Source organism: Cricetulus griseus, chromosome 7, assembly GCF_003668045.3.
Source record: "Cricetulus griseus strain 17A/GY chromosome 7, alternate assembly CriGri-PICRH-1.0, whole genome shotgun sequence".
In the NCBI taxonomy this organism is placed as follows: Eukaryota; Metazoa; Chordata; class Mammalia; order Rodentia; family Cricetidae; genus Cricetulus; species Cricetulus griseus.
In genome coordinates, this window is record NC_048600.1 from 125,480,546 (window position 1) to 125,506,950 (window position 26,405).

Genomic DNA, 26,405 nt, shown 5'->3' on the forward strand with positions numbered 1-26,405 from the left:
CAAATCATTAGTCCCGACAGAAGGTAAATGCGTTCCTATCCTGGGGCTGCCAAACAGCTACCACACAGTGAGCACAGTAAAACAGCATGCAAAGCATTCTACCATCCATCTGGAGTCTAGAAGTCCAAAACGAAGGTGATGGCTCTTTCTGGAGGCTCTAGAGAAGGATCTCTGGCATTTCTTTCTCCCAGCTTCCAGTAATCTCAGGGGACCCATGATGTGTGGGTGCCTCCACACCAATCCTCCATCTTAGACATGGCCCAGGTTACATGGCTTTTTATTTATCTTCCGTCCCATCCTACTCCAGTATCACCTCATCCTAACTGCTGAGATTCTATTTTGTTGTTGTTTGTTTTAGGTTATATTACATGTGCTTTAGCATCTTTGCAGAGTAGGGGAGTACTGCAAGCATGTGGTATACATACATACATATGTGCAGGCAAAACCACTCAAACATACAAGTAAATAAATAAACATAAAATAAGAGGTTTAAAAGGAGAGACAAGAGAGATGGCTCTGTGGTTAAGAGAATTTACTCTTGTAGAAAACCCAGATTCAGTTCCCAGCACCTGCATCAGGTGGCTCACAACTGCCTAATAACTCCAGCTCCAGGACCTCTAATGCCTGCTTCCAGCTTTTGTGGTCATCTTCCCTCACATGGTGCATGTATGTATGCATACTCAGGCATACACACATACACATAAAATAAACAGATTTTAATTAAAATGAAAGTGTTAGCAAACCTGAGGAACAACACCTGAGAAAGTCCTCTGACACTCTACACATGTGTGCACACACTGCACAAACAGGTGCACACATACAAAAAGATTATCAAGAACTCAAAACTTGAAAATAATAGTCCCCCAAAACGAAAGACTGTGAATACCATTTTTTCCCAAAAAAGTACTGCATCAAGATGTACATGGATGCAAACCACTCCCAGCCAGATACTAGCCTGCAATCTCTCTCTTTCCCCAGTCCACAGCCCCTTCCTTCTCAATCTAACAAGCACCCAATGCTTTCCAGGTACCAAGTAACTTGTCCCCAAACTCAGGCTACACCAAAGCTGTTCATGTAATGAATATACCATATTGGGTTTCATCCAAGTCATAGCAAATTTTTGTTCTATTCGATAAAGGAGATCTTCCTAGGGGAAGGTGTCAGGGAAGGTAGAGAACAGAAAAGCCATGTGTAAGCAGGGCAAGGCTGAGGCAGGAGGATTGCAGTGAGCTGTAAGCCAGCCTGGAACACAAAGAGAATTCCAGGCCACCCTGATAAGTATAGCAAGGTTCTGTATCAAGACACAAAAATGAAAACAATTTCTAAATGAAAAAAAAACAAAATAGAAAAGATGTTTTATGTCAAGTTGGTCCCTGCTGTATTTAAATCCCCTCAAAGAAACAGACTTTCAAGCTAAAACACCTTTTGCCTTTGCTGCTTCAGAGACATATAAACTGGGAATAGAGCCAGGCATTGTGGTTCATATCTGTAATCCTAGCACCTGAGATGCTGAGGCAGGAGGACTGCCATGCGTTTGAAGCCAGCCTAAGCTACAGCCCTGTCCCATCAAACCAAACAAAGAGGGTAGGGGTGGGGCTGGAGCAGAAGAGGGAAGGCTCCCACCACCACTGGTGTCTTCTAACATATTTCGACATTAGTCTTATCGGGAGCAGTTTACCCAAAGACAGATGCCCAACAAGAAGCTGATCACGTTTCTCAATCTTATTTGCAAACAAGCGTTCATTTCCTGCTTATCAAGCACAGTGAGGGGACTTTGTCCATTCAAATCATTGTCTTAAGCCAGTGATGGAAACCATTGAACAGGCTCTGCCCCAGCCAGAGCCGGGACGCTCAATGTCATTGAACTCAAAGAGTGCATAATTCATATTGAAAGGTGTGATTGCAGCCCTGTCGGCCAGGTAATCAGCCCCTGATTTCTCTTCAACATTCTAGACCAGTTGGAAATCTTAGCCTAAGAGGAGGTTGAGGGGATTACCCTGGAAATGCAGTGTCCTTTTTCAAATATAAACACGGGGCTATTATCCCAGCCAGTCAGCCCCTCCTTGCTGAGAACTGAGACCCAGGCAGTGAGCACAGCAGGACCCTGGCTCTGCCCAGGCAGCTGTGTCACAGTCCTGGCTCCCCAGGGCTCTTCTAGCAGCTCAACCTTCCAAGACTGTCGCAACCTTACGATGTCTCCAAAGTCTGAACCTCCTCATCTGGTCTCAGCGCTTGTTTTGCAAACTTTTGGCTGCTTCATAGGAACCTGCCTCAACCTGAGGCCTGAGCTTCCTCTTGGCTGGGATGCTGGAGGCTTCCTGAAAGGGACTGGTCTCTTTTCCCCACTCCAAGCTGATGGTTTGGAAGTTCCAGATCAGAATGTGGCTTCCACAACTAGAAGATGAGATACAAGCTGTCTATTCTCAGAGCTAACTTGGTTGAGTATAAAACTTGGTTGAGTATTTAAATGAGCCTTCATATCAAAAAAAAGGAGGGGGGACTTAGAGGAAAATCAAAAAACAAAATAAAAACAGTGGGGTAACCAAAGTCCCCATTCTGACCATGTGTGGCCCTTCTCTGTGGACAGAGTACCGCTAGACAAAGAAGACCCATGAGGAAATATGTTGCTTTGGTATCAAAGGATGCTTTCTCTGTTTCTTTACAGTGTTTCGCTTTAGCCAAACTCACAATGGATAACATAGTTAGACAGCAAAATAAACACCAGAGGCCATAAAATACTAAGTCTTTCAAGCTTCAATGCAGACCTGCAGCCAGCTACCTGCCCTTGCGCTCGGAGGGAGAGCCTAACATATAAACAAAGTTTGCATGCAAGACTCCATGTATTATCAACATATCACATTCAGGCTCCTGCCAGCCTGTGGCAGACACATAACTCTACATTATGTAATGTGTAGACCAGCAAGGTCTGCAGAATAGAGCATTTTGGTCCTTAGAACATATCCTATACTCAAGTTCTCTGAATCAGGCTGAGGAGGTCCCCGCCCCCCAAATGTGTCAAGCCACTGCATCAATTTTTGTCTTCTAGAAAATGCTGAGTTTAGAATTTAGGTTGTTGGCCTCTCTTCTCTTCTCCTCTCCTCTCCTCTTCTCTTCTCTTCTCACCCTCCCTCTCTGTTTCTCTCCCTGCCTTCATCTATCTATCTATCTAATTTCACTATGTAGCCCTGCTAACATAGAACCCACAGTGACAGGCTTCAGCCTCGTGAGTACTCAGATTTACAGGGGTGTGATACCCTGCCTGGTCTCAGAAGAGCCTCATCTCACTCCATTGTACCATCCTTCTTTTTCCAATATTTTGTACAATTCCTTTTTCCGCTAATAATTTGGGTATTTTTTATTCTTTTATTTTTATTTATTTATTTTTTACCTTATGTGCATTGTGCATGTGTGAGGGTGTCAGATCTTGGAGTTACAGACAGTTGTGAACTGCCATGTGGGTCCTTTGGAAGAGCAGTCAGTGCCCTTAACCATTGAGCCATCTTTCCAGCTTCCCTCTAATAATTTGCTATGAAACTTTCAAGCATTCAGAAAACTTGAGGGATTATATAATAACCATCCTGAGATAAACCCAAAAATATTCCTCTCTCCTGCATGGCTCTTGAATTCTGATCCCTCCTTCCAAGCAAAATGATATTTTGTATTACATGTATTTATTTATATGCAGGGCAGCTTTCAGAAGTCAGCTCTCTTTCCACCATGTTGTCCCTGTCCCTGGGGACTGAACTCAGATAGTCCATCTTTGCAGCAGACACCTTTACCTACTTAGCCTTCTTGCCAGGCCCAAGTGATATTTTTCATATTATTCCTCCTAGGGAACTTGAGGCATAAACTATCCAGACCATAGGTTTGTCCAATTGCTGTCCCAGGTTTTCTTTGCAGGGATGCACAAGACCAGGCTTCAGCAACCGACAGACCTGGCTTTCATTCTCAGCCACTCTGCTTAGCAGCTATGTGACCCAGGATGTGTCCCTTTCTCTGAACCAAGGATTCATGTAGAGGGCCATTTTCTGAGTACTTGGCAAGGAATTGTCTTCAAAGCATTGCTCTGCAGCCTCCAACTTCTAATTGAGAACACTGCACAGATTGGTTATGATAAGGACACAGGAGATGTTAAAATTCTGGGGTGGAGCAGTTCTTTGTCCTATCATATAAACAGAAGACAGACACAGGCATGTGTTCAGGTATACCTTTTACTGGCTGATATTTTTTTTTTCTCGAGTGATGGAAATCAATCAAATCTAAACTCTGTCCGTATGTTCAACTGTAAACAGAGCTATTGGCATAATGGAACTCTTTCCAGACTGGCTCATCCCTTTTCTTTTTTTCAGCTCAAGGATATTTTCCATAGCGGGTGTCATTCAAACTCTAAACCCTAGAGACAGGGGCTAATGCCCCATCTGTGATTAGCTCTTCTTTGTGGCTAGAGTAAAGCATTGGTTTACTTCAAGGCAAATGGATGGCTGTCTTTCAACCCAGAAAGACTGTGAATGCTTTTAACCCCACTTTTATCCGAAACTCTTCCTGAATCACTGGGGATTAATTTTAAGATCTCCCAGAGAAATCTCCCAGCCTAAGTAAATGCAAGAATAAATAAATACAGAAAGAGTGCACATCAATTTTGAGGTGGGTGGGCAAATGGTGTATACGTGTTCCTATGTGCATCTATATATGTCATGTGTATGCACATATGTGTAACCGGTATATATGTGTTCAGGTGTGCACCATGTGTGTATGTGTATGTAGAAGTCAGAAGTCAATGTCAGATGCCTTCCTCAATCAGTCTCCACCTTGTTTTTTGAGACTGAGTCTCTCACTGAACCTGGGGTTTATGATTTGGCTAGACTGGCTAGCCAGGAATCCCCAAGGATCCTCCACCATTGGGATTACAGGTGCATACCATTGCACCTGGTGTTTTGATGAGAGTACTTGGGATAAAAATCAGGTACTCATACCTACACGGCAAGGGTTCAGACTAAGCTATCTCCCCAGTCCCTCGACACTAACTCTTGAAGAGGTTGCTTTGAGTAAGACAAAAACCGAAGCCAAGAGATACGACTGAGATTCTCAGACTAAGTGGATCAAGGGAGAACCCAGGAATTCTAAATCAGGCATACTGATGTGTATGATATCAGCGCTCACCTCCACCCAGTGAGTCCTGAGTCCTGGGAACCAGAACAATTCCAACAAGTGTTTCAGAAGAAACTGGAACACGGTTTACTGTCTCTGCCTTTCTTACAGGGATAAAATCTCAGAGACACCAAGATAGACATGGTGTCCGCATCTGACACACTTCCCATCTGTGTGGAAATGGAGGGGAACAGCCTGAGTCTTCATCTTTTGAAGTTTATGATGATAAGTTGGAGTTTGAGACAGAGTTTGGAAAAGAAGGTCCCATGTTGGCTTGGACTGGCTGATGCAGCAGGAAAAGGCTCTCAAAAGAGAGGGACAAGAAAGAAAATCCACAGCTGAGTCCACATGAAGAGGGATCTTGATAAAAATCAAAAGATGAGGGGCTAGAGAGATGGCTCAGTGGTTAAGAGCACTGCCTGCTCTTCCAAGGGATCCAGGATCAACCCCTAGCACCCACATGGTAGGTCATGACTGTCTATAACTCCAGGATCCAACTCCCTCACACAGACATACAGACAGGCTAAACACAAATTTTTTAAAAAAATTTAAATCAAAAGATGAGGAAGACTGAGAAAAGGTGATTAAGGGAGTTGCTATACACTTGTAAGAAGTATATATATGTAAGGGCTTGCTAGGGGACAAACACTCCTGTTAAGACATCATCTGGTCACATAAGCCCTTTCTTGGGCTATGGAAGTTCACCAGCAGCATCGACTGGCATGTCATCACACACAAACAATCAAGGATGGGAAGAGAAAGTGAGTTTTGAGGTGGCCTGGCATCCCAACTGTGTAGACTGCCCTGTTTTTCAACAAACCCACAGCCCGACGGGAAGCCAAGAGCTCTTCACACTGGGCCAGACTTTCCCACCCCAACTTGGGGGTCTGCCAGTTTTTGCTGGCTCTCTTTCCAATGTCAAAGTGTCTTGTGAAATGACTGGTACTTCCTGCTTCCTGTCACACCCCAGACTCAGACATGCCACCTCTCCCTGGGTATCCACCCTGTGGCTCCATGAGAAAGAGCCACTGCCACCAGGAGCTCCTGAGGACACAGAAGCCCCTGTGGAGGAGAGGGTGGCAAGTGCCACAGCCTTCTTCACCCAGTTTTCTTCCATCACAACTTTTCTCCTCTTCCCATCCTGGTCATGGCCACTGCTCCTTGATCCTGGTCCATATTCCTTCTTTGTGTCCCAGCCTCCCAGCTGCAAGGCCAAGAGGATATTCAGAGTTACAGGCTCCAGAAATCCTCATCTTCATAGACCTGTCTACCCACCTGGCCTCCAGGGACACAGCCAACATTCCTTCAGTCCCACAGAGAAAGGGCGTAACTTGGATTACTCAATGAAGCCTCCAAGCCACCAGCATCCCGTGCCCCCAAAACAATAGCGTTGTATTTTTCTTGGACTTTATTTGGTTTCTTCTTTGATTAGCAGGCAGGACTCCTCCCCCTCGCCTCCCCATCCCCCACTCTTCTTAATCCACCAGCCTAGCTCCAACTGACAGTGACCTCAGTAAGGTAAAGTCTTGGACTGCGAACTTCGGTGACATCAGTGAGCTTGAGAAACGCCATCTCCTGGGCTTTCTCACACGTGGGAACTTCTCTCTGGAGTCCACATCCCATCTCTGATCTGTTTGTTTTGGATGCTAATCCTAGGACGCTGGGTGAGGTGTGAGGCAGACTGACCTTTCCTGTTCTTTGAGTCAGGTGTAAGTGTTGAAAATTCAAATCAATGTGTGGGCCTTGTCTGGAGAGCCCGGATGATGGGAACAGAGGAGAGTGGAGAGAGGCAGGCAATGCTGGGTTTGGGTTGAAACAAACAAACACCTAGCCAATTCTGTGTATTTGGTGACAACGTACATCACAGAGAAGAATGCATTGACTTGACCCCTCCTGACACTTGTTTCTTCTAAAAGTGCTACTAGCAACTTCATTGTCACTAATGGGAGACAAATCTAGAGGACTCGCCCCTGGCCTGTCTATCAACCCAGCAGATCTAATGGAATGTCCATTCTGATAACACCAGGTGTGTGTTTTGGATTCTGTTTTTAAATCCAGGTCTTAGATCACAGGACAGAATCCCCTGCAGGCCCGAGCCTGTACAGGGATTCTGTCCTGCCTAGAGTCTAGAGACTCGGGCAAGCCTGCTTCTTCTTTTTGACATGAGAAGACTGAGTTGCCAAGAAGCAAAGTCTTTTATAGATGGCCACATGACATTTTTTTTGTGAGTCTCAGAGGTCTGTTTTTGTCTAAGAAACCTCTGATTTGGGATTATTGTCAGAGCTAGGATTGGTGGCTCAAACCTGTAATGACTGCTTTCAGAAGGCAGACACAGGAAACTTGTCCAGAGTTCAAAATCAGAATGAGCTACATAGTGAGTTCTAGACTAGCCTGGGCTACAGAGTGAGACCATGTTTCAAAACACAAGTGAACAAAAACTACTATTTTGATACAGAGGTTACATATAGCCCAGGTTGACCTGAAACCCACTATGTAGCCAAGGATGACCTTGAACTCCTAATTCGCCTGAGATCACACCTGGTTTATGAAGGGCTGGGGATGGAACCCAGCCAAATAAGAGGTAGCTCCGTACTTGACTGAGCTACATCCCAAACACCATACACACACCTTAAAAAAAAAAAAAAGTACTGATATGATCCAAAACAGATTTGCAGAATTATTGCTTTGACAAAAACGGGCTTCTGAGTTTCAACAAATATTATGACCACCTGCTCAGACTGTGCTGCATGGCAGCCTTCAACTTTCTCTTACTGTTTTATTTATTCCCATTTAAATAATTCTAGCACATGAGGGAGGCATGGAGTGTACCCTGAGCTTTCTGTTCCTCCTCAAGTATAACAGGTGTCATTACTTTCAACAAGTGTGCACTGAGGATAATTGTTTATAAGGCATTTTTCCAAAATCAGATAACAACAACAACAACAATAATAATAAGCTAAATCCACCTGTGGAACAAGCCATCCTGATTACTCTCTATACACAGATGTGCTTCCAAAATTCAGGAGTTAACCCTCACATTTTTCTAAGATGCCATTCCAAGAATATATGAATTGATTATAAAAGGAGAATGAGACAGTCCTGTTTTCAATACCCTGAGAAAGCACACCCATCACATCTGTATATAACAAACATTTCTCCAGTAAGATTTCTGCATATGTCGTAAACATAAGGTGTCACTATACTAGACCTGTCTAAATCTGAACCACGTATCAGTTTCCTTCAAGCACCACAGGAAGAAAAGGAGAAAATAAAAACCCCACCACTGCCTAAAGGAGTCAGATGCCTTTTCTCTATTGTTTAATAACTGTTAGAAGAAATTAGCTGCAATACAGAGTCATTTTAAAGGAATGTCAGTTCAGTTCTGCCCAGCCTGAAGAAGATCCAAATCGGCCTTTGTTCCTAACCTGGGCAGGTTTTCACAAAATAACAATACCTTCCTTTGGAAACTTGTGGGCTAAGAAAGGGGTAACTCTCCTCTTCCAGATAAGGGATGTCAGGAGAGGTGGCAGCCACCAACTACAGGGAGATAGGCTTCAAGAGTTCCCAGGTCAACCACAAGTGCCCGGTCATTGGAAAAAGTACGGTGAGGGCAGCAAGCAGAAAGGGCCTTGCTCCCAAGAGCTCAAGAGCTCCCCCACTCCTCATACTGATGTGTGCTTAGAGGCCTCTCGCCTGCAGAAGCCCCAGGGTCTCTGGGAACATCTCCTTCGCCATCTGGGTGTGTTAGCAGTGTGGGCTATGCTCTCCAGCTGACTCTTTCCAAGAGTCTGAGGGTTAGTGTTTGGGTGAGCTTGATGGCTGGCCTTTCTCACTCTCTTACCTTTTTATTCAAAGTTTCCAACACACAAAGCACTTCAGAGTCTCCATGGAAACTCCGGCAGCCACAGACTCAGAAAGAGGCTATGAGCAAGTGTCAGCAGCCTGGAAGTCACACATCGAGTCCCATGGCGTGAATGTGTCACTTTCTCTCTTTCTAATGGAGTCACAAAGTACTATTTCTTTGCAAGGGGCCCCACTGACATGAGTAGGGGAAAGAACGGGATGACCATTGACATGATGAATTGGAGTGTGGTTGTGTTTTGGCTGGTGAGCATGGACAGTCTCATAGCAAGGCAGAGCTCAGACACTGCAGAAGTGCACTGCCCTTTCTAAAGGCCTTGCTGACTTTGATAGATAGAGCACATGGGTCCTTCTAGAGGCAGGAGTACTCTTGTCCCACTTCCAGCCTTCCTGACGTCCTGAGGGCAATCTGAGCTCAGGGTCAGTCCACACAGTATGCTACCTAGTTCAATGGCCTTGTCTTCTTGAACTCCCCTGTCCCCATTCTGTACATCATTGCTCTTCAGGATCCACCAAGATTGGCTCGAGGACTCTCTACAGAGATGGCCAAGCCTCATATAAAATAGTATAGCGTGTGCACAGAACTAACACACCTGTCCATGAGGGTTATAATATGGTACAAGGTGGGACCTTGGCGGAGCCCATGGCGACAGAGAGACAAACACACCAGGCAGACAGAGCTTAAGTGGGAAGTTTTATTGGGGGAAAGGGAAGGGAGGGAGAAGAGAAAACAGAGCGAGGGAGAGAGAGAGAGAGAGAGAGAGAAGGACAGAGGGAAAGAGAGAGGAAGTGGGTGGTGGTGGTGTTTTCCTCTTAAAGGGACCTTTGTTCCTGTGTCCAGACTTCATAGCAATGTAGCAGCCACAGGACCCTGGGCTGGCCAGGGTACTACCTGAGTGCATCCTGCTAGGTGACATGCAGCAGGCCAACATAATGCCTGAATCCTAGCAATGATTATATTAATCAACTGTTACCTATGACACCTGACATGAAGATTCTGTGCAAGTGGTGATTATATTGTTTTGTTTGTAGGATAATGACAAGAAAGAATAAAGAAAAGCCTATGCCCGCCCAGTATGAACACCAATTTTCAGTCCATGGTTGGTTGATAGAGAACCTGCAAATAAGAAGGCCAGCATGTATCCTCTGGAGATTTGTAGTCCCTCACAGTGGCCCTCATCAAAACCTTTCCAGTAGCCCAGGCTGGCCTCAAGCTCTCTTTGTAGCCACAGATAGCCCTGAACTTCTGATCACCTTACCATAACCTCCTGAGTTCTGGCATTGATTGCACCCAGGTTATGCAGTACGGGGGTTGAACCCAGAGCCTCATGAATGCTAGGCAAGCACTCTACCAACTGAGCTACAACCCCAGACCCCAGGTGAATGCTGAACTGGATCTTCCTGAGAGGAAACAGCTAAAGAATAATCATAGCATCTGAGCTGCAAGTCCCCTGGGTCATGTATCTGCAACAAGGTCTTGACTGTGCCTGGCCAGTCTTCTGTATTCTGCAGATGGTAAACTAGCACTTCCTCCTCTTCCACCCGGTGCCATGGGGTCAGGTTTGAAACAATTGTGTTATCCTCTGGACCTGGATTGAGACAGAAGGCTCTTCTCTCAATTCCTCCTAAGAAGAATGGGGCCTTCTCTGACAGGGTCCTTCAGTAATAGGGGACAAGTTGAGGCTGGAGACTTGGCTTAGTGGTTAAGAGCACTGGCTGTTCTCCCAAAGGACCCAGAATCCACATGGCAGCTCACAGCTGTCTGTAACTCCAATTCCAGGGTTCTGATACCCTCATGCACATAAAATAAAGTTGAATAAATTAAGGCTGGGCAGTGGTGGTGTACACCAGCAGTCCAGAGGCAGGGACAGAAGGATCTCTGTGAGTTCGAGGCCAGCCTGATCTACAGAGCCGGTTCTAGGATAGACAAGGCTACATAAGAGAAACCCTGTATGGATTTTTTTTTTAATGGGGGACATGTTATAAGTAGAGGACTCAAGAGCAAACCCAATCCCCATGGAAAAACAAAGCACAGATGGAAGGGAACCCGTGCTGTGGCCCATGCCAAACATGAGACCAACATTTGGATTCTGAAATCCCAGCTGGCCTTTTCCCTCCAACCCAATCTCTTCCATTGACAACTTTCTTTAAGGATGGTCATCCCTAAACGTGGCCAGAGGGTGCTCTGCAAAAATCCATAGTCCTAAAGAATCAGGGCCAGACTAGAAAATAAACAAGCCCACAGGTTGTCGAATAGACATTCCAGAAATGTTGCCCATCGGGTCTCTGTGCTCAGTTTCTGCATGGTAAGCATGCAAGACTTGGCAGCAGTGGCTTGCTTACTTGGTTGTTATTGTTAATACTGGTTTTTAGCCCTAAAGGCCTTCGAGACTTTGGGCAAGTGAACTGGCCAGCTTTCTCGTTTGTCAAATGAAGGAAAGAACAATCCCACCAAAGATTTTCAGAAGCACAGTAAACACAGGTAACAAAGTGAAGGAAATCTGCCAAGGGCCCTGCAAACATTCCCTCTAACTAATAAGCATCCCAAAGAGAGCAGAAGGCCAGAGATGAGAGTGCTAGGTCTCTCCTTCCAAAATGGTGAGGGCTTTGGCTGGTTTAGAGGGTAAGCAGGTGCTAGTTTTACTCTGGAAAGTGAAGCAATTTTGACTATCTAGATAAGTCTGGGTCAGGACATGATGAGGGCCTTCAGTACACATCAGCCCAAAGTGAGGTAGAAGAGTGACCAGATGGCTCACAGGTAAAGGCACTTATGGCCCAGCCTGCCGAACTGAGCCTCAGTCTCCTGAGGGAATACCCATACATTGTCCTCTGACCTCCATATACGGCACCATGTCTTGAGCGCACACACAGACAAGCAGATAAATGGCATTGACTTTTTTAAATTTAAGATGAAGAAAGAAAGCAATATGGAATGAGTATGATGAAGAGAAAACCCTTTAATCTCACCACTCAGGGAGTAGACCCAGGTGGGTCTCTGCGAGTTCAAGGCCAGTCTTTTCTTTAGAGTGAGTTGCAGGCCAGCCAGGACAACACAGTGAGACCCTGTCTTCAAACAAAAAGAAAAAGCCACACAAACTCAAAGAAGTGCCCATGAAAACGGGATGGTGAGAGGGGAGGCCCATTAGATGTGGTCCCTATGGACACACTTTCTTCTCTCTTCCTCCTGACAGTGGCAGCCAAACACTGATGAAGGGACAAGGTAGGAGATAAAATCAAACACACACAAAAAACTGGAATCCCTGTCTTTCCATGTGACCCATTTGGCTAATGGCCAAATGAGAGCCATGGGAAGTCACTAAGGGCATGGTGGGAGTAGGTCTGGGGACTGCTGGCTCCATGCTGGCAGTAGCCTGCAAATGCCATCTGTGCTTGGGGCTGTGAGGGAGGCAGGCATGACTCCCAGAACAGGCCAGCCAGGGATCTGCCTCTCCCATTAGCTCTGTGACCTTGAGCAAGTGACACACTATTTTCAGAGCTACCGTTTTTCACATGAAAAGCAAAGAGAGTCATTTCATTCCCTTGCAGCCTTCTGGAGACACCAGGGAGAGGAGGGGATGTGAGGGTGTTTTCACAAGAGGCTGAGAGAAGCAAAAGACAGGGAATCGTCATTAGCCGCGGGATTATTTTTCAGCCATAAATGAGAAAGCAAGGGAGCAAAGTTGTATGTGTGCTTCAGAGTGGAGTTCATGCAAGAAGGTGGGCAGGTGTGGGCTCCTTTGTAAGAATTCCCTTTGTTGGGGATTTATTTCTTCAATGTTGAGTCCAGGCCAAGGTTTGTTGTGTTTAGAGAGGGATAGTGGCCATAAAACAGGTATAAGTGGATATAACAGGGAAGCCAAGGGCTCTAAGAAGACTGAGGCCAAGCCCAGGACGTCTCTCCTCCCAGAAAGCACCCCACATTCCCTCTGTGGATTGGGTACCCCTGGCTAGAAGAGAACACCAAACCCCAACTCTCACTGCATCACCCCACCCAACTGAGTAGATTTTACCGGAAGCAGCAGAAAGCTAGGAGCATATTGACATTTAGTAAGTAAATAAATTCCTGTTCAAATGCTCTCCCATCCATTCCACCCCTGCATTCAGGCCAATGGAAAGCTAGTTCCTAAAGCTAGCTGTCCCCTCCTCTACTCCTGCCTGTTAGCCTTCTTCCTCTTACTTCTTCCAATGATATTATTGTTCAGAAACTGGGGAGATGGGTGCCTTAGGTTTTTGCATGCCTCAGCCCGGACAGTCTATAAATTCCTAGGAACAAAGCAGTGCGAGCTATCAAAGCTCCTAGACAGGCCTTCCGGTCTCACTCTCCTTTAAGTCCCACCCCCTCACTTCCTCAGGAAGAGCTAAGGATGGATCAGTGCCTCTCAGGCTCTGGGGACCAGGCTGCAGTCCCTGGAGCTATCTGGAAATGATTAGCCTACAGAATCCAGGTAGCTTCAGACACATACACACAAATACATACATATACACAGACACACAGAAACATGCACAAGTATATATATGCATACATAAATACATCTTTATATACACATGTAATATAAGCATAAACAAACACATACACATGCAGCTTGTGTGACACCCAATCATGCAATAGCCCTGGCCCTGCCTCTCACAATAAACAGGAGACAACAGGAACCACTGTCCTGCTAGGGAGGCTGTGGAGCAGCATTGTCTCCCAGTGCCAGCACCACCACTTGCCACCATCTCCCCTATCCATTCAGCTCAGCTGGGGACCGTCTGTGCACTGTGCTATAAACCAAAGTGAGAAAGCCAGGAAGAACACATTTCTGATCAGGGTATATTTAGGTAAGCAAGGTCTGGGAGGGCTAGAGGTTCTGATGTGTTCATTATGATTGCAATTTGTGGTTTCATTGTTTTACTCAAAACCTATAAATCCAAGCCAGAAATGGATAAAAACTGCACTCAGAAAGTCTTATAGCCATAACTCCAAACAGCCTACAAAAGTTTTGACCAGTCAAAACTCCTCAGAGGAAGATGTCAGAAGACAGGAAATGCAGAATGTTCCAGAATAAGAATTGAACACACACTAAAGAGTGCCCCCAAGACATGCCATATTAACTGACCGAAGGCCTTCACTCTGTGCTTGATGCCCTAAATCCTACCATCAGATATTCACTTCTCTGGCTAAACTGTGACATTTGTTCCCTCAATGAACACTTAGTCATTAGAGTCTATTTGACTAATGAGGAACACAAAGAAACATAGCATTGCATGTTTGTCCCAAGGGCAGAGGTGGGAGCAAATATCTATAACTAAGCAGTCCTTCCATCTTCATAGATGGGGTAAACAGTTGCACTTGGATCAGCACCCCATGTTAAAGTCTGGCTGCCTCTGAGAGTGAGACCTGGTGAGCTTTGTTGACTATCTTACTCCACAGTCTAATGAAGCCTCACATGTTTCCATGACAACAGTACTTGATGGAGTTTCATACAGGAGAGATGATTTTCCTTGAGCCCAGAGGTTAAGAACATAGTAGAAAGAAGCCTCCCTCTAAAAGATGAGGGGTAAATCAATACAATGATCCAGGATATGCCAGAATCAATAGAGAAACTAACCCTTCCCTAGGCTCAATCCTAAAGCGCCTCGGGCAGAAGTGAAATTAGGGTGCCGAAAACCAAGGACAGAAAACAGGGCCAAGAGAACTTGACTCCATCTCTGTCTGATGACATCACACTGAGCTGGGTGGGCTAAGTGAGAATAGTGAGCTCAGAGCAAAACACCCTGCTGATGTCACTAGGAAGCCCTTGGTCCAAAAACCCAAGTTCCCAGAGAAGAACCTGGATCAAAAGATCCTCTCCAACTCAGGAAAACACAAAGCCTTTGGGGAATTTTGCTTTTTTTTTTTTTTTTTTTTTTTTTTTTTTGTAGAATATAAAGGAGAAAGAAAATCTAAGCATCCAGAAACCCCGCCTCCCGGGCCTCTTCCGGAAACACAGCGTTCAACCCACTCAGCCTTGGGCCTGTGCCACCCTCTCCACCACCCCCCCCCCCAGAAGATTTCTTTGCTTTTAGAAATTTATCTGGAAACTGTCATCACCACTGTGCTGGTTGGCAGATGTCCCCCAAAGAGAGAGTGGAGTGTACTACACACTACAAGGCATTTCTGGGCTCAGACAGAGAAGAGGACAGGAAGAGGAGGGGTGGCAGAGAAGATGGCTCAGTCTCTGTGCAAGTGATTTTGTGTCACCAGGTCTGGGGATGGGCACTAGGAGATGGAAAGGGGCTTCAACTGGGTCAAGAGATTGGGGATCACTTCTTCCCACTGCTCGTTATCCTGGGGGACAGCACTAGAATAACAGATCCTTCTCCATGACCATGTGTCTGAGTCCACGATAGAGGGAGATAATCTCAGGATACCTGGGCACAGGTAAGACAGAGGCTGAGTCTGGCCAAAAAGCAGACCTTAGGATGGCTTCACAGCAGGGGAATAGATGCTTCTGTGAAGCCATTCTGCGTGTTCAGATCCACGGAAAGCACAAATGGTTGAGAAACAAAAGAGTGGTTTGAGTGCTCACTGAGAGAAGGATGGAAAGTGAAAGCATGACCCAGGAAGATGGGGTGGAGGGACGTGATGTCTTACTGTGTGGTACTTTCTATTCCACTCTCTAGAACCGCAGGTCAAACACTCAAAGTTATTCACCTACTCTCCCAGTTTCTGCCTCTCTGGGGCTCTGTCAATCTACAAGCCCTTCTGGTCACCTCCTAGTAGCTCAGCATCTGTCTTCAATAGGGGTCTATTTGAGGCTTCCTCTGGAGTGTCTTCAGAAGAGCCTTGCAGAGAGGGGAACACTGGAGGTGTAAGGTAAAAACCTAGTAGAGTTTCCCTGGGCGAGTCCACCCACCCATCTCAGAGAGCAAACCCTCAGTCAAGCTTCGTCTAGCACCTGGCCACTCAGGAAACATCTTTCCAGGTGTGTCTGGGGTTCCAGGAAAGCCAATTTAAAGGGTAAGATAAAATGTTCAGAAACCAGAGCCTATGGTGACTTCACCCAGTAACTGCCTTGCCCCTGGCCATTAAGACTAAGCAAGTTGTCTTCTTGGGCTCAGTGAAGGTGACAGTCCTTCAGGTTTAACAAGCACTCAAAGAGAAGCCATGTCTTCAGGACTGTGTTCTGGCAGCCATCCCTCCCCCAACATGGCTCAGCCAAACTGGCAACTAGAAAAGAGACCTAAAGCAGCTTCTGGTCTGGTTCTAGGACAACCGCCTCTTTTACTGGATGGAAACACATTTTGTTCCAAAGAAAGTGACAGGATTCAGTGTGGTGTGGTGGTTCATGCCTGCAGCACAAGGCTGAGGTTGGGTATACAGTGAGCACCAGGCTAGCCTGGAATATAAAAGACCCTGTCCCAAAAGGAGGACGGGGACAAAGAAGAAAGTGGAGGACAACATGGGGAGTGGGAGGAGAAGGAAGGGGAGGAGACAGGGTACCCCAAGATTTCAGCACTGTTTTGTGACAGGTGACCACTAGTGGCCAGTGCCTTCCTAGTCTCTCACACTCTGGAGGTAGTTCAGATTTCAGATGGACCTCATGACCTTGGTCTTAGCCGTACCTTAGGACAGAAGGTTCAGTAGTCCCCTGGAGCTCTGGCCAGGGGACTCCTGAACTTTGTCTGTCTGTCTGTCTGTCTGGGGTCTCATTCCTGCCACCCTGAACCCATGGCAGATCCCCAAAGCAGCTTAGGGTAGAAAGTGAAGCACTAGCTGCAAGCTGGCTTTCTGAGCTCTGCTATATGGGACTGTCCGGGAAGACGCAAACTTACTTACTCTCCTTAACCCTGACAATTTGCCATTGGGATTGGGGATTGCATCACGAAGTTGTGCCCTCCCTTTCCGTGGTTTGACAGAGAACTTTATGAATATCTGAAAAGCTCACCCTCCTATTATGGGCAGCACAGAGGCAAAAACACCTTAGACTCTGATCGGGTTGGAAAATTTAAAAAACAAAAACTGTAGTAACAGGACCTGCCCTCCTTTAGAAGACCCCACACAACTGCCCTGAGGAATTCGGTCCTGCAGTGGGCTCCTTTTGGAGGACTAAACACCTTTGCTCAGAAAGATTACAAGGAGTCAGAAGAAGGGGTGTCAGATCTGCGACTGCTCAAGGCACCCTGGGGGCGAATAAGCCTGAGGCTCCCACCGGCAGAGCCTGCTTCACCGGAAGCGCCTCCACATTAAGCTCCTACTTTATTTTGATTTTTAAACCAACAAGGCAAAGCACCTTTAGTTAAAAGGAGGGACTTCGGAGGTGGGTGAATAGGGGCTTAAGACATGGCCCAGGAAATTTACCGCAGGGTGTTCTAGGGACTCCCGGAAGGAATCCGCAGGACAAGTGACTTGCCAGTACCACCTCCAAGGACAGATATTTTTGGAAAACCGAGGATGAAGGCTGATCGCGCTCCTCTTGGGAGAGTTGCCATCCCTCGAGAGGGAGGCGCCTCCCACCTCACTCCGCTCCTTCTTTTCCATTTCCAGGCTCAACCAGCCAGTTTATAGTCAGTCTCTGGTCCTCATACTCCCGGGAGGTCGGAGGTGTCTCAGGATCTGGCTGGTGGCGGGAAACAGAGGCAGACAGGTGGTCACACCCCCTCATCCAACACCTCCCCCGTGGTTCATCCTTCTCCTTCTTCAAATACAGGAGTGGGAGGGTAAAAATGTCCATTTTAGGGTTACCGTTTTGAGTAACACGGGTCTCAAGGGTTTGGAGAGAAACGGACATATGTGTAAAGGCGGTTACCCGACGCGGTGCTGGGAGGTCTGGCCGTCGTGATCACACAAGCAAACAGTTCAAAGGCCGCATTAATTCAGATATTTATTGCTCTCCTACAAAGCAATCTGCTACTTTGCCTCTTTCGGCCGCTGTGTTGCTATTGCGATCTAGCCCAACGCCTGTCCGGAGAACAGGCTAACCTGGCGCTCCCTTACCAAAGGAAACTGTGGCTGGAAAAGCAAAGAACAAACATTGCATGCCTCAGCGAAAAATGGAAATCACGGAAGAGCGTCTGCGAGCCCCGTGTGCTGGGACCTCCTGTCCAGCTAGAATCCAAGGTCCTGCGAGATTACGGGATCGTATCGGCGAACGTCGCCCGGGATGATAGCTTACTGGGGGGAATGCATCGGTTACCAGGCGCTGCTGGTATTTCCTAGGATCTGGGACCCTGGTGGGAGTCTTTCGACAAGGCCCCCACCTGGCTAAGGACTTTGAAGCAGGGAGGTTTGGGCCCTCAATTCTTCACGTGAAAGGTGTACGTGGGCCTCACACCCCCAACACACACACCAGGAGCTAGATGCTCTCTGGCTCTGACGGTGCAGCACCCCTAAGCCCACTTGACACGCCCTCCACCTACTCCTTTCCCCACTAGTGCTAGCACCCACAGCGAGGGGAGATCAGTGGGCCTCCAGCGGGGAGCTTGGACCCTGCACTGATGGAAGAAAAAAAGGTGAGGGATCCCAGACTAGGGCTTCCCAAAGAACTCTACGGGGTTCTGCTAGCAACTCTGTGTGGGTAATTTGTGAGGTCTTGGCCTCCAATGTCTTCATCCCCTGTGCCCAGGAGAATGCAGAGCCTGAGCATCCACCTAGGGCAGAAGGTTCTAGCCTCACTTTCCCAATCTGTAATCTAAACTTTAGTCTGGAGCAGGATGCTTTCACCCCAAGCCAAGGTCCCCAGACTTGGGGACTGCAAGCCCCTTCCATAATCAGCTCTGGGAAAAGAGATCTGGGCAACGGAAAAGGGCAAGTCACAGTGGGCCGAGTCCGGAATGGTGGGTGGGGAGTGGGCTCTCCAGGCCCTGGAAGAAATTCAGGCCCAGCCACTGTTATTAAACTGATGGTGCCTACCCGCCAGACTTGGCCCGGTCTTGGCACACCAGATAACTCTTGGCACCTGGGGAACAGGGAGCCTTCTCGTTTACTCTCACTCTCCAAGTTGTGTGCAAAAGAGAAACACTGGCATCTGAGGTGTTTTCCCCCACTCCTCTCACCCCCCTCCCCATTCCCTGAAGACAAGCACTTCCCAGCTTCCCCTAACGAGACTGCACAGTTGGATTCGCACACAGGAGAGAATAGGAATAGGAATTCCTGTAGAGATAAGTCCCATCCCGGAAACAGTATTGACTGAGTGGAACACACCACTGCCACCTCCCCCACCCAGGCCCCTGCCTCTCCACCAAGGCGAAAGTTTTCCAGCAGTTTCTCAAAGTTCCAGACAGTTTCTGGGCTTTTGGCGCCCCCTCTGGATGTGGCTGAGAATTGCAGTGCAATTTTAATTTTCAACCGTTTAAAAATTTTTCTAAAAGGATTCGAGAATAGAAAAACGCTTGCGTGGAGGGGCAGAAACATGTAAGAAGTTTCGTGATTTAAAAAGTCATAGCACATTACACCTCACCATAAGTTATGTTGTAGACATATTTATAAATGTATGTGTTCATAAACAAATGTTTAATAAAATATTTCAAAATGTCTTAAGGCCATAGTCGTTTTCATTGCTTTTGTGCCAGAAAACGTGATAATTACAACAAATTACAACTCTCTGGTTTAATACATCTGCCCGTGGTCTCTGCTCTCTTCAACTGGATGTCTGGGGGGGGAGGTTATACAAATACGTCCTCCTTAGGACACAAAATATGTCCACACGAACAAAACTTGACCTCCACTCTGAAATTATATTTTTTTCCTTACAGACAGAGAATAATGAGAGCTACGAATAGGTAGCTATTGTTTGCTCGACTCTTAAACTCGTAAACGGACTATAGGGTACTAGAGACTTGCAATTCCAGTAGCATTCGTTTAAGAAGAAAACCCGACTGAACGGGACTGTGGCTTACTACCTCCTCACGGGTTCCTTTCCCTGTATAACAAATGCCCACTTCGGAAGAAAACCGGGGGGAAACTAGAGTTTCAAAAGTATCCCAAAGAAAAGATTCGTTTAGGTGTCCACGCTTGACAAATTAGAGGGGAGACCTGTCTTTGATATGATACAGGCCGATTCACTTTATCAATAATTTAATAAGTTCAAAGCGAAGTTTTGCAAGAATCAGAAGGGGGGACTTTAAATTAAGTTGCTGCTGTTTTTCTTTTTTACTCCATTGCGCGTTTGTTTGTTCCGAGGGTATGTCACCCGGTAGCAGCTGATATTTTATTCGTTCCAGAAAAGATAATTCTTCCCTTACCCAACCTTGCTGTAAGAGTTCTCGAAAACACCAGCTCTGGCTCCCAGCACTCTTAAAGTACAATGGACACCTACGTGGCCTCCTCCAGAACGCCCACCTGCGCTCAGGTCTAAAGGGACACGACTAAAGTCCAGACGCCTAGCGCTGTGCCCTCCCAGATAAAGGAAGGCCCAAATGAGAGAGTCGCAGGACTCCGCCAAACTGCCTGTTTTGTCTGAAGTTTTCCAGTCCAAGTCACGGGCCTCCTGGGCCTCGCTGCCCGAGCTGCCACCTTTGCAAACTTCACCCTCAACGCCGGAGCAGTTTTGCAAACTCCGGTGGTGACCAAGCTGACGTTTGTGACTCACTCAGACAGGAGGCAAGAAGCAAAACTCTAAAGTAATAACCCTAACACCGAGGGGCGTCCGAGTGCTGGAGGGGCCGGGAAAAGGACTTGTCAGTCCAAGGTCGGCGTGGCCCACGGGACCCGCCAAGAGAACCAGGGACTGCCGGGTCGCCGCCAGCCTTCGCTGGCACTCAGCTTTGGTTTTCATTGATTCCCACTGCGAGAGCGCTGCAGAATCTCCAGCCACCACACCAGCCTCGGAGAACCAGAGCGCGTTAATCTATTTATATGGATTATTACAGAAGAACAGCGGGCGTTGAGTCACCCAAACATTTGCTTCCAAAAGACCATTTCTAAGCACTTTTGGAAGCGGCAGGCTCCGGGCGCAGAAGCCGAGCGAGCGAGCTCCGCGTTGAGGCGCGGCTGTTGCAGTTTCCACTGCAGTAAACGCCAGCGAAGCCCCGGGTACCGCGGAGACAGCTTGGAAAAGTAGTGGGGTGTGTGTGTTGGGGGGGGGGCGTCCTAGTCTAGACACGCGCGCGCGCGTGCACACACACACACACACACACACACACACACACACACACACCTATTCACACTGAGACGGTTCCAAAACTGTGACATTCCTAGAGTAGAGAGCAAACTTACACACTCGGACGTCCCGGATCCCCCGCCTGCCCCGCGGTGCCCCCCCCCCAAAGTCCCCTCACCCCACCATCCACCACCCCCACCCCCCGGCTGCGCTCCCCTCCCTTCTCCACCCCTCGTGTCTCGTCACCCAACCCGGAGCCACAATCCTCCTCCCCCTTCTCCAAAATGCGGTCCAATCAGCTACTTGCCAACCCTGATGACTGCGGAGCCGCGATTGGTCGGAGGTCTCTAAGGTGAAGGGGGAGTATTTATTAAAGAGACCCTGGGCTGGGAGTCGGAGAGCCGTGAGCGCTGCTCGGAACTGCCTGGAAACTTCAGTGGGACGACAACTTTACCAATTTCAGTCCAGGGACTTTTCTTTGCAAGAGAGACCGGGTGCAAGTGGCCCCGCTTACGTTCTCTGTCTTCCCTCCCTTCTCCTCCTCTCCGATTCGCCTTCCCCGGGTTTGGAGCGGGCAGCTGAGCAGCGGCCACCTAGCCAGTGCCTCTGCTAAGTGCCCACCGCTGCCTCCCGGTGACGCGCCAACCTCCCCGGGAGCCGCTCGCTCGGCGTCCGCGTCCGGGCAGCAGAGGGAAGAGGAGCCCCAGCCGCCGCGGCTTCTCGCCTTTCCCAGCCACCCGCCCCCTGCCCCGGGCTCGCGTATGAATCTCCTGGACCCCTTCATGAAGATGACCGACGAGCAGGAAAAGGGCCTGTCCGGCGCTCCCAGCCCCACCATGTCCGAGGACTCGGCTGGCTCGCCCTGCCCCTCGGGCTCGGGCTCCGACACGGAGAACACGCGGCCCCAGGAGAATACGTTCCCCAAGGGCGAGCCGGATCTGAAGAAGGAGAGCGAAGAAGACAAGTTTCCCGTGTGCATCCGCGAGGCAGTCAGCCAGGTGCTGAAGGGCTACGACTGGACGCTGGTGCCCATGCCGGTACGCGTCAACGGCTCCAGCAAGAACAAGCCACATGTCAAGCGGCCCATGAACGCCTTTATGGTGTGGGCTCAGGCTGCGCGCAGGAAACTGGCAGACCAGTACCCGCATCTGCACAATGCGGAGCTCAGCAAGACCCTGGGCAAACTCTGGAGGTGAGCGCGCTTGATCATCGGGTGGGCTCGGTGGCTACTGGGATGGGGGGCTGCACTCACCCAACCCGGCCCGCCTCCCAGAGCCAAGGAGTTGCCTCCTGTAATCTCTGAGGAGTCGGGATGCGCAGTTGGGGCGGATAGGGGAGGTTGGCTCAGAGTTTGAGAAAGTTCTGGGGATTGCTCTTGGCCAAGGCGCGCGGGGGGGGGGGGGGGGGGAGTTGAGCCGCACCAATGTGATTGCTTTTAAGAACCAATGGGGGGAGTGGAGGGGTGTGCCAACCTGGTCCCCTCGAAAGGAACAATTTGAGGAAACACACACACACACCAAGCTGCTCTCTCCTGGGAAGAAGGGATAAAGGGAAAGTTGGGCTGGAGGTGACCCAGGCAGGAATTAGGGAAAAGCTACTGAGAATCGGTAGGGGCGTGGACGGACTCAGTGAGCTTCTTGCGTTGTAAGTGGGTTTTCAGAAAGGTTTTACAGGGTGTTGGGAGGGGGTGGACCGCTCCGGTAGCAAAGGCGTTTAGAGCGCCTCGGCAGGGAGCTGTTTTCATCTTCAGGGTTTCCAAAATAGGAGGCCAGGGGAGGGGGCGGGGCGAAGAGTGACCGTTCAGGTCGACTCCAAGCACTTAGAAGAAAGAAAGGAAAGTTCTGAGCCTCGGTGGAGGATGGCAAGCAGAATAGAGGGAGGAGGGGAAGTGCGCGAAGGAGGGGTGGGGACATGACCGCTCCTGGGGTTTCACTGATCCCCCTCTCCCTCTTTTCTTCCGCCCCTCTTCCCAGACTGCTGAACGAGAGCGAGAAGAGACCCTTCGTGGAAGAGGCAGAGCGGCTGCGCGTACAGCACAAGAAAGACCACCCGGATTACAAGTACCAGCCACGGCGGAGAAAGTCCGTGAAGAACGGGCAGGCAGAAGCCGAGGAGGCCACGGAACAGACTCACATCTCTCCTAACGCCATCTTCAAGGCGCTGCAAGCCGACTCCCCGCACTCCTCCTCCGGGATGAGCGAGGTGCACTCCCCGGGAGAGCACTCCGGTAAGTAAAGGGCAAGAGATCTACTAGGCCTAGCCACTCTGGGCCCCACCGGGCACACCCTTAACACCCCCTCCCCCATTCCCCAGGATCTGGGTGGGGACTTTGAGGTCCCTGGGGTGGGGAAACAGCATTCCCTGCACTCCCTCTCTGTCCAGGACCCACCGAAATAGACGGGCGCACCACACACACACACACACACACCACACACGCCCCTCAACCTGTGATTCCTGAACTGGATTCTTTATTGCAAGGTAACATGTATTAATGACTTCACGAAACTTGCCCACTTTTCTCTTTGCGGCTCACCCCCAAAGCACACACTCTTCAACAGGTAGCAATTTAGCCTTCCGGACCCTTGGGACCTCAGACCACTCCGCTGATAAAAGGAGCTTGCCTAGTGTGTACCTGCGGGTTAATCATTCGGCGACTTATCGTTAGTACAGCCCGCCTTCTGCTCCGGCTCGGGTCCTAATGACACCTTAGCAACCAGGGAGATTCCCCGGGGGACTCCTAAGACCAGAGGTTTTGCACAGCCCTTGTTGATTTTTTACGGTTTGTCTTTCTTCCCTTTTATTGCCTGCAGGGCAATCTCAGGGTCCACCGACCCCACCCACCACTCCCAAAACCGACGTGCAAGCTGGCAAAGTTGACCTGAAGCGAGAGGGGCGCCCTCTGGCAGAGGGGGGCAGACAGCCCCCCATTGACTTCCGCGACGTGGACATCGGTGAGCTGAGCAGCGACGTCATCTCCAACATCGAGACCTTTGACGTCACTGAGTTTGACCAATACTTGCCGCCCAACGGCCACCCAGGGGTGCCGGCCACCCACGGCCAGGTCACCTACACCGGCAGCTACGGCATAAGCAGCACCGCCGCCACCCCTGCGACCGCGGGCCACGTGTGGCTGTCAAAGCAGCAGGCGCCGCCCCCTCCCCCGCAGCAGCCCCCGCAGGCCTCGCAAGCCCCGCAGGCGCCTCCGCAGCAGCAGCAGGCACCCCCGCAGCAGCAGCAGGCACCCCCGCAGCAGCAGCAGGCACACACGCTCACTACACTGAGCAGCGAGCCGGGCCAGTCCCAGAGAACACACATCAAGACGGAGCAGCTGAGCCCCAGCCACTACAGCGAGCAGCAGCAGCCCTCCCCGCAGCAGATCGCCTACAGTCCCTTCAACCTTCCGCACTACAGCCCCTCCTACCCGCCCATCACGCGCTCGCAGTACGACTACACAGACCACCAGAACTCCGGCTCCTACTACAGCCACGCGGCCGGCCAGGGCTCGGGGCTCTACTCCACATTCACCTACATGAACCCCGCGCAGCGCCCCATGTACACCCCCATCGCTGACACCTCGGGAGTCCCTTCCATCCCGCAAACCCACAGCCCGCAGCACTGGGAACAACCGGTCTACACACAGCTCACCAGACCCTGAGGAGCCCTTGAAGAGGGATGGAGAGGGAGCTGATCATTAAAAAAGAAACAGCTGAAGAAGAGATCAAGAACCAATTGAAATTCCTTTGGACACTTTTTTTTTTCATTTTCTTTTTCTTTTCTTTTTTTTTTTTTTTTTTTTTTTGTCATTGTCCTTATTTCTTAAAGACATGTAAGCGAAGGTAACTAGTGCTGAGATTTCAGGCGAGAGACATTAAGACATTACTGAGCACATGCCAGCGTATTGCAAATGGCCAGGCCACTCGTGGCCAGATGGACCCGCCTGAATCATCGAGGAAGGACTTGGTTCCTTCAGGGTCAGCGTGGTGGACGACTGGAGAATCTCCCTGCCTGTTTGGACTCTGTAATTATTTTTTAGCCGTAATTAAAGAAAAAAAAAGTCCTCTGTGAGGAATATTCTCTATTTTAAATACTTTTAGTATGTACTGTGTATGATTCATTACCATTTTGAGGGGATTTATACATATTTTAGATAAAAAATTAAATGCTCTTATTTTTCCAACAGCTTAACTACTTGTAGTTCAACAGTGTCCCCTAGCCTTCCTTGCAACCAGAATATTTGTGTACAGATTTACTTTCTTTAAACAAACAAAAAACAAACAAAAAAAAAACAGAAAAAAAGAAAAAGAAAAAAGTGTGTTGTTATAGTAACATAAAAAATACACAGAATTTTGTTACATCATCAGTTTTTTTTGGGGGGGTGAACTTTGGTTAAGTCTCCAGGCTCTCGGACTTCAGGAGCAGCTGCCTTAAAAAAAAAAAAAAAGAAAGAAAGGAAGGAAGAAAGAAAGAAAGAAAGAGAAAGAAAGGAGAAGAAAGCCTTATTTTGCAATAAGGAGAATAAACAGTATAGAGAACATTGGTGAGCTTTATCATATATATTTTTTTAAACAAGAAGAAAAACACCTTGAGCCTTAAAACCCCCGCTGCTGGGAAAATATAAATGCTGTTCCTAGAACATTCACTGTGCCTTTGCTTGCTGGCTGCAGCCTCAGAAGGAAAGCCAACGGCAAGCGAAGGAGACCAAATTTTCTTGGGGAAGATTTTTCAAGCAGCCCTTAAGTGCCCAAGCACATTGCCCCCTGGTTGACTGCCTGGGCCCCATGTGCACAGCAGATGCTGGAGTGTGCCTGCTCAGACTGTCACCTGTGCCTCCCTGAACACCAGCGTTTAACCTTCAAGACATTCCACGTGCTAAAATTATTTATTTTGTAAGGAGGAGTTTTCATTTTTTAAGAAAAAAAATCTCCTTCCTTTTTTTTTTTTTTTAATTTACTGTCTTTAAGGTAGATTGTTGGCGCCTTCCTCAAAGGGTATGGTCATCTGTTAAATTATGTTCTTAACTGTAACCATTTTTTTAATTTATCTTTAATCTTTTTTTATTATTAAAAGCAAGTCTCTTTGAATTCTTCATTCTAGATTTGTACAAATGCTTTTTGTCTGTCTTGTGTTTTTTTTTTTCCTTTGTTGTTTTTATTGTTGATAACAAACTGGAAGCCTGTTTCTCTCTGCCTTGTACAAATGAGACGTTACAAATGCAGTATGTACATCACTGAGTCTTTCGCAGTGTTTTCTGCCACAGGCCTTTGGGCTGCCTGACTGTATGTGGAAGTATTCACGTGTTGTGACCAGGAACAACGCAAGCCCCTGCAAGCATGT

General features: G+C 48.3%; 1 protein-coding gene across 2 annotated transcripts; it reads left to right on the forward strand.

The window, feature by feature from the left end:
- The first annotated feature begins 21,832 nt into the window (after positions 1–21,832).
- On the forward strand, positions 21,833–24,726 carry Sox9 (SRY-box transcription factor 9). 2 transcript variants are annotated; one of them, XM_035447999.1, is made up of 4 exons: positions 22,025–22,263; positions 23,045–23,298; positions 23,882–24,254; positions 24,357–24,726. In XM_035447999.1, exons 1-4 carry the CDS (start codon positions 22,103–22,105, stop codon positions 24,724–24,726), a joined length of 1,158 nt encoding a protein of 385 aa, XP_035303890.1. In that variant the 5' UTR covers positions 22,025–22,102. The 2 variants fall into 2 exon arrangements, with proteins under 2 accessions (XP_027281584.1, XP_035303890.1); XM_027425783.2 differs by having other exon boundaries at positions 21,833–22,263; positions 23,882–24,726.
- Positions 24,727–26,405: the final 1,679 nt, after the last annotated feature.